At 47.6% G+C, this 12,617-nt stretch overlaps 1 protein-coding gene across 1 annotated transcript in view; it reads right to left on the bottom strand.

The window, feature by feature from the left end:
* Nucleotides 1-6,786, bottom strand: part of INSR (insulin receptor) — a 218,702-nt gene extending 211,916 nt beyond the window's left edge. Inside the window, exon 1 of the mRNA XM_011982063.1 lies at nucleotides 5,818-6,786. Within this exon, the coding sequence (XP_011837453.1) occupies nucleotides 5,818-6,487 (670 nt within the window). The 5' untranslated portion in view covers nucleotides 6,488-6,786. The remainder of the gene's footprint in view (nucleotides 1-5,817) is intronic.
* Between the last annotated feature and the right edge of the window lie 5,831 nt (nucleotides 6,787-12,617).

The raw sequence follows: 12,617 nt of genomic DNA, 5'->3' as shown, positions 1-12,617 counted from the left end.
AAAAAAAAAAAAAAAAAAATCCCATCAGACATTAAATAAGCCTCTGAAGGCTAGGTGAGGTGGCTCATGCCTGTAATCCTAGCACTTTGGGAGGCTGAGGTGGGTGGATCACCTGAGGTCAGGAGTTCGAGACCAGCCTGGCCAACACGGTGAAACCCCCATCTCTACTAAAAATACAAAAAATTAACTGGGCATGGTGGCAGGTGCCCATAATCCCAGCTACATGGGAGGCTGAGGCAGGAGAATCGCTTGAACCCGGGAGGCAGAGGTTGCAGTGAGCTGAGATCGCACGGCTGCACTCCAGCTTGGGCAACGAGAGCAAAACTCCATCTCAAAAAATAAAAAAATAAGTCTCCTAAAGCCTCAGCAACAAGGTTAATGCAGGCATTGAAAAGCTAGATGTGTAAACGGGAGCAGCCCTGATTCACAATGGCAGAAATGTGAAAGGAACCAAGTGCCCATGGATGGATGAATGAACAGGCAAAATGTGCTCCCTCCATACAATGGACATGATTCAGCCTTAAAAAGGAAAGAATTTCCGACACAGGCTACCACGTGGATGAACCTTGAGGACATCCCGCTCAGTGAAATAAGCCAGGCACAAAAGGACAAATCCTGTCTGATTCCACTCACAGGAGGTCCCTAGAGTCATCACATTCATCGCGACAGAAAACAGGAATGGTGGGTGCCAGGGGCTGGGAGAGGGAGATGGTGGAGTGAGCGTTTCATGGGGACACAGTTTCAGTTTGGGAGGATGAGAAAGTTTGGGAGATGGTGGTGGTATTGGTTGCAAAACCACGTGAACGTGCTTACTGCCGCTGAACTGTGTACTTAAAATGCTTAAGATGGGGCCAGGCACGGTGGCACACACCTGTAATCCCAGCACTGTGCAAGGCTGAGGTGGGTGTATCGCTTGAGGCCAGGGGTTTGAGACCATCCTGGCCAACGCGGCAAAGCCCCCTCTGTCCTGAAAATACAAAACTTAGCCGGGCGTGGTGGCCGGTGCCTGTAAGTCCCAGCCACTTGGAAGGCTGAAGCAGGAGATCACCTGAATCCAGGAGGCGGAGGTTGCAGTGAGCCGAGATCGCACCACTGCCCCCCAGCCTAGGTGACAGAGCAAGACTCCATCTCAAAAAAAAAAAAAAAAAAAAGGTTAAGATGGCAAATGTATTCTATGTGTATTTTACCACAATAAAAGAAATTGAGGAAGGGAAAGAAAGCTGAAGCTGAGTTGTTCTCCAAAGACAGGGGCGACAGTTCAAAAAACAATCATTTCTTGACATTATTATCAGGACATGGCAGGCTCCCTGGGGATACTGCTACTAAATGGGTGGCGGAGATACACACCACACGCCAGGAACCCGGTACCCGGGGAAGTATTACTCGCACCTTCTCCGGGTGACAAAACCCCCAGTACTGGAAAAACAAGCCCAGTTCTTTTCACTCTTTGGTTTTGTGTTCGTTTTTGTTTTTGTTTTCTTTTGTTTTTGAGATAGCGTCTCGCTTTGTCACCCAGGCTGGAGCTCAGTGGCATGAACAGGGCTCAGAGCAGCCTCGACCTCCTGGGCACGAGAAGCCTGGTTCTTAATAGCAAAGCAATTTTTGGCCGGGCGCGATGGCTCACGCCTGTAATCCCAGCACTTTGGGAGGCCGAGACGGGCGGATCACGAGGTCAGGAGATCGAGACCATCCTGGCTAACACGGTGAAACCCCGTCTCTACTAAAAATACAAAAAAACTAGCCGGGCGAGGTGGCGGGCGCCTGTAGTCCCAGCTACTCGGGAGGCTGAGGCAGGAGAATGGCGTGAACCCGGGAGGCGGAGCTTGCAGTGAGCTGAGATCCGGCCGCTGCACTCCAGCCTGGGCGACAGAGCGACACTCCGTCTCAAAAAAAAAAAGCAATTTTTAATTCACTCAAAACATCAGGCACAGCCAGGCACGGCCAGGCACACTGGCCAACGTATGTAATCCTAGCACTTTGGGAAGCCAAGGCGGGAGGATTGCTTGAGCTCAGAAGTTTGAGGCCAGCCTGACCAACATGGCCAAACCATACAAAACTTAGCTGGGTGTCGGCCGGGGGCGGTGGCTCACCCCTGGAATTCCAGCACTTTGGGAGGCCAAGACGGGCGGATCACCTGAGGTCGGGAGTTCAAGACCAGCCTGGCCAACATGGAGAAATCCCGTCTCTACTAAAAATACAAAAGTAGCCGGGCGTGGTGGCGCATGCCTGTAATCCCAGCTATTCGGGAGGCTGAGGCAGGAGAATCACTTGAACCCGGGAGGCAGAGGTTGCCGTGAGCCAAGATCATGCCATTGTACTCCAGCCTGGGCAATAAGAGCGAAATTCTGTCTCAAAAAAAAAAAAAAAAAAAAAAAAAAAAAAGTAGCCGGATGTGGTGGCACCCGTAATCCCAGTTACCTGGGAGGCTGAGGCAGGAGAATTGCTTGAACCTGGGAGGCAGCGGTTGCAGTGAGCCGAGATCGCGCCACTGTACTCCAGCCTGGGTGACAGAGCGAGACTCTGTCTCAAAAACAAGCAAACAACAACAGCAACTAAAAACCCATCAGGGAGCAGGGGACTCAATCGCAGATAACACCATTCTGGATATTTTGTCTAAAACAGATCCAAAAATAAATCCATACAGGAATGTCTTAAATTATATCTCAAGACAGGCAAGCCTAGAGCATTTCAAACAAGCACCTACATTTGGGAAACTCAGTAACAGAATAAAAGAATGTTCACTGTTTCCCCTGGTGTCCCAGTTGGAAGCAGCTCACTTGTTTCTAAACAGAGGGGACATCCTTCCCACTCCCCCCAAAAATTATAGTTTTTATTTTGGTGTATGTCTTGCATAAATTTGGCGCAAACCCTAGTTCTGTCTTTTATTAGCTGTGTGGCCCTGGGCAAGTTAAGTAACCTCTCTGGTCATAGTTTAGCTTCTCCTTGCCCCTGACCTACAATATTCTCAGGATTTTTCCACAGTACAATAATAACGGTCCCCTCTCCCACCTCCCTTCACTACCCCATCTTCTTTTTTCAACGCTCCCACTCCCCATTTCCAACCATCCAACATGTACCATGGAACGACTCATTCTAGGGGCTCCAAGGGAGTCCTCACAGACAATTCCAAGGATTCTATCTAGATCTATTTAAGGACTCAACTCACTCTGAGTGGCTTCCCCAGAGCGTTGGGCTCAGATAAGAAGATCCTCCTTTCTCCCCTCCCTTCTATCTTTTGTGATACAACCCTCAAGCCACCTACTTAACTTCTTCCCACCTCCATCGCATGTTCCCTAGTTCTTCCCAGGGAAACGTGGAAAGAAGTCCATCCATGAAACAACAAACCAGTAACATGTGTGTATGTGGAACTGCCTCCTTGAGCATGAAAACATGATAAAACTACCATGATCAGAACAGTCACGGCTCTGTGGCATGGAGAGGCAAATCTATGGACACACCAGAAACAGACTCCAAAGCAATGGCAAAGAGGTCGATTTCTATAATCAATAGCTATCTGAGGCCCCCAATTAGCTATTTGGAAGAGAAAAGAAACACCCGTTGAATCACAGAAACAGATCTCAAGCAGTGAGGCTGAATTTTTTTAGGTGATAATAATTAAAATACAGGCTGGGCATGGTGGCTCACGCCTGTAATCCCAGCACTTTGGGAGGCCGAAGTGAGTGGATCACCTGAGAGTTTGAGACCAGCCTGGTCAACGTAGTGAAACCTCGTCTCTCCTAACAATACAAAAATTAGCTGGGCATGGTGGTGGGTGCCTGTAATCCCAGCTACTCGGGAGGCTGAGGCAGGAGTATCGCTTGAACCCGGGAGGTGGAGGTTGCAGTGAGCCGAGATCACACCATCACACTCCAGTCTGAACAACAAGAGTGAAACTCTGTCTCAAAAAAAATAAAACTAAATTAAAATATAAAATGTAGAGGAAAAAAAAACCTTTCATGGGTAGAGAAAGACATTCTAAGTGTAAAGTACAGAAGTGGCACACAGAAATCCAGCTCTGAACTCCATCAACATTTTAAGCTTCTCCAGCAAAACAAATCCCAGGGCATTTAAACCACTGAACAGCAACAAAAACAATAAAATGCAACTGGCAAAGGGTTAGTAGCCTTCATTGATGAAAACCACATACAGATTAACTTTGCAAAAGCTACTGAGGTACTAAAAGACAAATGGGCAAAGGATATGAACAGGAAGAGAAAACCCAAATGACAAATAAACATGTTTTAAAAGGTTCAGCCCCGATAGCAATCAAAGAAATGCAAATAGAAACAATGACAACACATCAGCTCCTCCCTCCCGCAGTAAATTATGAAAGATCTTTCAAATAACACTCAAAGCTGGCCAAGGTGTTCCCTCTCCTCCAAAGCTAGGAGGAGCGGCCGTTGGTAAAATGTTTCCGGAACACCATTTGGCAATCTGCACCAAGAGCCTCTGACCCAGAAATTTCACTTCTGGAAAGCAAGCCTAAAGAAATAACTGCTAGATAAAGCTTTGACTCTAAAATGTTCATCACTTTCTTTGTGAAAACTAGAAATCATCTTTTTTTTTTTTTTTTTTTTTGAGATGGAGTCTCCCTCTGTCGCCCAGGCTGGACTGCAGTGGCACAGTCTCGGCTCACTGCAACCTCCGCCCCTCCAGGTTTAAGCAATTCTCTGCCTCAGCCTCTGGAATAGCTGGGATTACAGGCACATGCCACCATGCCCGGCTAATTTTTTTGTATTTTTAGTAGAGATGGGATTTCACCATCTTGGCCAGGCTGGTCTTGAACTCCTGACCTCATGATCCACCCGCCTCGGCCTCCCAAAGTGCTGGGATTACAGGCGTGAGCCACCGCACCCAGCCAAAATCATCTTTTTTTGGAGACGGAGTTTTGCTCTGGTTGCCCAGGGTGGAGTGCAAAATGGCGCAATCTCGGCTCACTGCAACCTCCACCTCCCGAGATCAAGTGACTCTCCTGCCTCAGCCTCCCAAGTAGCTGGGACTACAGGCGTGCACTGCCACACCCTGGCTAATTTTGTATTTTTAGTAGAGACAGGGTTTCACCATGTTGGTCAGGCTGGTCTCAGACTCTTGACCTCAAGGGGTCCACCCTCCTCAGCCTCCCAAAATGCTGAGATTACAGGTGTGAGCCACCGGGCCCAGTCTGGAAATCATCTTAATGCCCAATAACAGAAATGGTTAAGGAAACCTTTAGTAGACACAACAGATTCCTGAAGACCACTAGAAGGAACAACCCCCAATAAAGTACTCTCAGTGACATGCATTGTGGAATAAGATGAATGTTTTGCTTTTTTTTCGTTTACACGTTTCTTTTTCCAAATGTCTATTATAAACAATATCACTTATATAATCAGATAAGAACTAAACTATTTAAAAAAAAAAAAAAACTATAGTTTTCCACTCCTTTTCCTCTCCCAAGCAAGAAGAACATTCCCTGTCTAGCACAGGAGGTGGCAAACTGCTGTCCTCCAGCAAAATCCGGCCCACGACTTGTTTTTGTAAATAAAGTTTTATTGAAACAAAGCCACAGTCACGTTTATGCGTGCCTGTGGCTGCTTGCCCACTACAATGGCAGAATTGAGTCATTGCATCAGAGACCATATGGCCTGCAAAATCTGAACTATCTACTATCTGAGTCTTTACACAAAAAGTCTGCCACTCCCTGGGCTAGTGAATGCCACCACCCACTGTTCCCCGGCCCCTACCTAATGTCCATTTAACATTTTTAAGCTATAAACATTTTAAGCTTTCTAGAACAAGGCACTAGACACTGCTTAGAACCCTGTATCCCCAGCATACCTTTCTGGCAGTGACTATGAGTCCAACACCGTTCGACAAACTGCCCATTGATGACAGTGGCGGGGCAGTTGGTCTTGCCCTTCGCTGTACCCGGACAGATGTCTCCACACTCCTCGTTGTCATCTTTGTTCAACACGATGTAATTATCCTCCACGGAATCCAGGATGCGGGACCAGTCGATAGTGGCCAAGTAACAGAGCTCGTTGTTCTTCTCGATGCGGACAGAACCCCGGGTGATGTTCATTAGATTGTAGAGGCCAAGTTCCTTGAGGTGAACCATCTCGAAGATGACCAGCGCGTAGTTAAAGAACAGTCGTGATCCCCGGATGACCGTGAGGTTGGGGAACAGGTCCTTCAGGCTCTCGAGCCCATAGACCCGGAAGAGCAGCAAGTAATCAGTGATCATTATGAGTTTGGGGAAACTGAGGTCCCGGAAATCTTCGGGCCTCGTTTTAAACATCAAGAGTATCTGCAAGTGTCCTTCGATGACAGAGCAATTCTCCAGCTCGTGTAACCTGGTGAGGTTGTTCCGGATATCCATGCCGGGACACACTAGAAGAGAAAATGAACAGAAAGCAAAGACAGGTGAGCAGACACACGGTGGATGCGTCAGAAGGATCAGGGGCAGAGCCGGCCTCATGGACGTGAAACTTGGGCCCTGTGTTTTCATCCCGGGCCCTGTAAACCCTGCAGCCGGCCGGGATGAGTGGCTTTCTCTGTAAAGTGCCCATGCCTAAGTAATTACTTTCAAAAGGCCAAGAAAATAATTCTTTTGGCAAGCCCTGTTAAAATCCTTAAAATCATCACCTCTGAAATGATGCAATCGGGACAATGGGATTACAGGGGATTGAGTAACGCGGCAGGTGCAGAAGGCGAAAGGGAAACTGTCTCCGGTGCGTCAACACTGAAGATCTTCAGGAGATGATTTACGGGGATAAAGGTGCCCGCGTCAGAAATGGGGCAAGGAAAGCTGAATGTATTTGTTTTGTCAATCCTCCCACCTCGCTGGCTGACTTTCCTTCCCGGACTGCTCTCCTGGCCTGCAATCAAGACCTAATTACCTTTTACCTGGGTGTGGTGAGAGCTTCCCAGGGAGCCTGATCTCCATTGCACAAATGCCCTGAGTTCTCATTCTCCTGAAGGCGGTCCCTCCCAGGCCCCAATGCCCTCCATGGCTCCCCATCACCCTGCACTCCCCTCAAGATTCTGCCCCTCCATCCCCTGCACCCACTAAACAGGCCTGCCCACCACTCTTGCACAACTCCCAAGACTCCTATCCTCCTCTGTAACATGGCTTATGTGGAAGAAGTAGTGAAACAACTCAGGGCAAGCACTCTAACAGTGCCTGAAACATAGCAAATGCTGCATTAATGTCAGCTATTTTCTTGTTTGTTGTTTTGCCGCTGCTGTTGTCTATTCCTCCAAACATATAACAGTCATCTCTAGGCATCTCTAGGCTAGTCTATCTTTTGGCTGGTGAAGTGCTTTGGACCTTAGCTCCCTATTTCTAAATCCAGCCCATCATGCTTCAAGATATCCAGTTCAAATGCTGCCTCCTCCTCCAGGCAGTCTTCCCTGATTCCCTTTCCTCAGCATACCTATTTGGGTGTTTCTCCTCCTTGTGTCCCTTACACTTGAGTTGACATTTTTCAAAATCAGACTCTTCAGATGGCTTCTCTCTGCCAACGCGCGCACACACACACACACACAGACACACACACCCCGTCTCCCCAGCACACACACCACAATCCTCAGCACCTAGAATATAAGGCTCACTATATAACTCCTGCTTATTTTGTTCCAAAACACTAAACCTTCCACCAATATCTTCGAGGAAAACCGATTGTTCTAAAGAATAGTAAATCCTCTTAAAAAAAAAACCCACCCTGAGAATTACCCACAAAAGAAGCACGAATTAGAAAAACAACAACAACAACAAAAAAAAAAAAACAGCAAAAGCAAACAAATGGGAAAAACAAAGTAGCAATAATTCTGAATCACATTCCATGCAGCAAATGGATTAGGCTAAGTCAAGAAAACACACACATACACAACACACACACACACACACACATACAGCCACTTGCTAGGAAGTTGGAGGAAAGCCTCAGTACACAACTATGGAATAACCTCTACCCTCCCCTCAACACTGGCTGCCTGGGGTCTGAACCAAGCAGGAACCCTGCAGGGACCAAGCTCAGGCTGAGAGGCAGCTTCAAGGGGACAAGGATGCCAGTTCTAGCCCCCCACCCCTCCTAGTCAAGGACCCAACCCCAGTCTGAGGCTCCCAGTCACAGTCACATTAACGGCTTCCACATCCAGAGATGTCACAGGACCCTGTGTGCCACTGACGCCTCCCAGCAAGCTCTGTCCCCATCTCACAGATGAGAAAACTGAAGCTCCAAGGGGCAAAGGCCATCACTCAAGGACACGCAACTCACCAGCAACTGACAGGATTGCCAGACTTAGCAAATAAAAATGGAGGATGCCTGGTTGAATCTGAATTTCAGATAAGCAACAAAACCTTTTTTAGGATAAGTATATCCCATGCGATGTTTGGGATATACTTACCCTAAAAAAAAATTACTCATTGTTTCCTTGAAATTCTTGTGGGGTTTGTTGTTGTTGTTGTTTTGAAATGGAGTCTCATTCTGTTGCCCAGGCTGAAGTGCAGTGCCATGATCTTGGCTCACTGCAACCTCCACCTCCTGGGTTCAAGTGATTTTCCTGCTTCAGCCTCCCGAGTAGTGTCCAACACCATGCCTGGCTAATTTTTGTATTTTTAGTAGAGACGGGATTTCACCATGTTGAGCAGGATGGTCGCGATCTCCTGACCTCGTGAACCACCCGCCTCGGCCTCCAAAGTGCTGGGATTACAGTCATGAGCCACCATCCCTGGCCGGCATCCTAGTCTTAGATTTGGCCATAGCCCTGGGCTTCTCAGCCCTGAGTCCCACACTATATTTCATCTCTCTTTCTCTCTCTTTCTCTCTCTCTCTCTCTCTCTCTCTCACACACACACACACACACACACACACACACACACACATACTGCAGGTACAAAGAACACTTGCCCTCCATCCTCCCCAGGCTATGGCAGAACCAAAATCAGACATGAATATGCATTCAAAGGTTAACTAGGGCTGGGCACAGTGGCTCCTGCCTATAATCCCAGCAGTTTGGGAGGCCACAGTGGGAGAATCGATTCAAGCCAGGAGTTCAAAGTCAGCCTGGGCAACATAGCAAGACCCCAACTCTAAAAAAGAAATAATAATAATTAAATATCCAGGTATGGGCCGGGCGCGGTGGCTCACACCTGTGCACTCCAGCCTGGGCGACAGAGCAAGACTCCATCTCTAAATAAATAAATAAATATCCAGGCATGGTGGCATGTGCTTGTAGTTCCAGCTACTTGGGAGGCTGAGACAGGAGGATCACTTGGGTCCAGGAATAGGAGGTTACAGCAAGCTATGATCACACCACTGCACTCCAGCTTGGGCAACAGAGTGAGACCTTGTCTCGATTAAAAAAAAAACAATGGCCGGGGGTGGTGGCTCACGCCTGTAATCCCAGCACTTTGGGAGGCCAAGATGGGTGGATCACGAGGTCAGGCGATCGAGACCATCCTGGCTAACACGTTGAAACCCATCTCTTACTAAAAAATACAAAAAAATTAGCTGGGCCTGGTGGCGGGTGCCTGTAGTTCCAGCTACTCGCGAGGCTGAGGCAGGAGAATGGTGTGAACCCGGGAGGTGGAACTTGCAGTGAGCCAAGATCACGCCACTGCACTCCAGCCTGGGCGACAGAGCAAGACTCTGTCTTAAAACAACAACAACAACAACAACAAAGATTAACTGGCTGTTGGACATTAGGGAAACACAAATTCAAACCACAAGGAGATATTACTTTATCCCCACTAGGATAGCTAAAACCAAAAAGAGTGACAATTACAAGTGCAAAGAATGTAGAGAAATGGGCCGGGCAACCGTGGCTCACACCTGTAATCCCAGCTTTTTGGGAGGCCAAGGCGGGCAGATTACCTGAGGTCAGGAGTTCAAGACCAGCCTGGTGAACATGGAGAAACCCCGTCTCTATTAAAAATACAAAAAACAATTAGCTGGGCGTGGTGACAGGCACCCGTAGTTCCAGATATTTAGGAGTCTGAGGCAGGAGAATCACTTGAACCTGGGAGGTGGAGGTTGCAGTGAGCCAAGATCACTGCACTCCAGCCTGGGCGACAGAGCGAGACTCCATCTCAAAGAAAAAAAAATGTAGAGAAATTAGTATCCTTTTGCATTCCTGATGGGGATGTAAAACAGTGCAGCCACTGTGGAAAATACTCTGGTAGTTCCTCAAAATATTAAACCAAGAGTTGCCATATGACCCGGCAATTCCACTCCTAGGTAACTACCTAAGAGAAATGATACTTTATGTCCACACAAAGACGTGTACACAAATGTCTATAGCAGCATTATTCATAATATCTGAGGCTGAGTGCAGTGGCTCACGCCTATAATCCCAGCACTTTGCAAGGATCGCTTGAGTCCGGGAGTTCAAGACCAACCTGGGCAACATAGTGAGACTCCATCTCTATAAAAAATTAAAACATTAGCTAGGGATACTGGTGTGTGTCTCTGGTCCCAGCTACATGGGAGACTGAGGCAGGAGGATCGCTTGAGCCTAGGAGTCTGGGACTGCAGTGATCTGTGTTTGCACCCCTATACTCCAGCCTGGGCAACAGAGCAAGATCTTGTCTCAAAAGTAAATACAGGCCGGCCGCAGTGGCTCATACCTGTAATCCTAGCACTGTGGGAGGCTGAGGCAGGTGGATCATGAGGTCAGGAGATCGAGACTATCCTGGCCAACATGGTGAAACACCATCTCTACTAAAAATTTAAAAAAAAAAAAAAATTAGCTGGGCGTGGTGGCACGTGCCTATAATCCCAGCTACTTGGGAAGCTGAGGCAGAAGAATCGTGTGAACCCGGGAGTCAGAGGTTGCAGTGAGCCGAGATCGCACCACTGCACTCCAGCCTGGCGAAAGAGTGAGACTCTGTCTCTAAATAAATAAATAAATGTAAATAAAAGACCAGCCACAGTGGCTCATTCCTATAATCCCAGCACTTTGGGAGGCCGAGGCGAGGGGATCACCTGAGGTCAGGAGTTCGAGACCAGCTTGGCCAACATGGTGAAAAACCCTGTCTCTACTAAAAATACAAAAATTAGCTGGGCGGGGTGGCACATGCCTGTAATCCCAGCTACTAGGGAGGCTGAGGCAGGAGAATGGCTTGAACCCGGGAGGCGGAGGTTGCAGTGAGCTGAGATCGTGCCTTTGCACTCCAGCCTGGGTGACAGAGCGAAACTCCATCTCAAAACACACACACACAAAACAAAAACAAAAACAAACAAAAACAAAACAAAACTATGCCTCCAGTGTAGCTGGAACCACAGACAGGCACCACCATGCCCAGCTAATTTAAAAATTTGTTTTGTAGAGACAGCGGTCCCGCTATGTTGCCCGGAACGCGCTCAAACTCCTGAATTCAAGCGATCCTCCAGTCTTTGCCTCCCAAAGTGCTGGGATTACAGGTATGAACCTTCTCCATAAAAGAAGTCGAACAGAGAAGGCCATGTTTTCGGACTCCATTCATACAAAAAAAAATCCAGAAGAGGCAAATCCATAGAGACAGAAAATAGATTCGTGGCTGCCAAGAGCTAGGGAAATGGGGGATGGAAAGTGGTAGCTAAAGGGTACAGTGTTTCTTTGAGGATGATGCAAACGTTCTAAAACTGACTGTGGTCACAGTTGCACAACTGTAAATGTACTCAAAACCACCTAATTGCACACTTAAAATGGGTGAATTGTATGTCATGTGAATTCTATCTCACTAAAGTTGTTATGAGTAAAGATTAAACAGCTATAATTGTAGGGAACAATCAAGAATTGCTTTTCTTTTTAAATCTCCTATGAATCTAACTCTTAATTCATTAAAGCCGTATGTGTCCCTATTAGTGAAAGACAATAGTGCAATTTACTCCTGGGACAGAAAATACCCAGAGGATGTTAGAAATGACGGCAGAAATAGACACAAGGACTTCTGCCAGCTTTTAACATCTCTGAGTGGGAGTGAAGGATGCTTCAAGTTCTTCATAATGGGTACCTAGTTAATGGCCACTCTTTGTACAGGTAGAGAAAGGCAATGAGGAAGAGGGTGCTAGTGGCAGCTAATATTTTCTTTTTTCTTTTTTTTTTTCCCTTTATTTGAGACTGACTCTCACTCTGTTGCCCAGGCTGGAGTGCAGTGGCACGATCTCGGCTCGCTGCAGCCTCCGCTTCCAGGATTCAAGCAATTCTCCTGCCTCAGCCTCCTGAGTAGCTGGGATTACAGGTGCCTGCCACCACTCCCGGTTAATTTTGTATTTTTAGTAGAGATGGGATTTCATCATGTTGGCCAGGCTGGTCTCAAACTCTGATCTCAGGTGATCCGCCCACCTCAGCCTCCCAAAGTGCTGGGATTACAGGCGTGAGCCACCGTGCCTGACCACCATCTCCGTACTAAAATATGCCAAAAGGGTCAGGTACCGTGGCTCACGCCTGTAATCCCAGCTACTTGGGAAGCCGAGGCAGGAGAATCACTTGAACCCGGGAGATGGAAGTTGCACTGAGCTGAGATCATGCCATTGCACTCCAGCCTGGGCAGCAGAGCAAGACTCCATCTCAAAAATAAAAAAAAGGCCGGGCGCGGTGGCTCACACCTGTAATCCCAGCACTTTGGGAGGCCAAGGCAGGTGGATCACCTG

Source organism: Mandrillus leucophaeus, unplaced genomic scaffold (genome assembly GCF_000951045.1).
Source record: "Mandrillus leucophaeus isolate KB7577 unplaced genomic scaffold, Mleu.le_1.0 Scaffold234, whole genome shotgun sequence".
NCBI classification, from domain to species: Eukaryota; Metazoa; Chordata; class Mammalia; order Primates; family Cercopithecidae; genus Mandrillus; species Mandrillus leucophaeus.
This window is presented reverse-complemented; position numbering and strand designations above follow the sequence as displayed.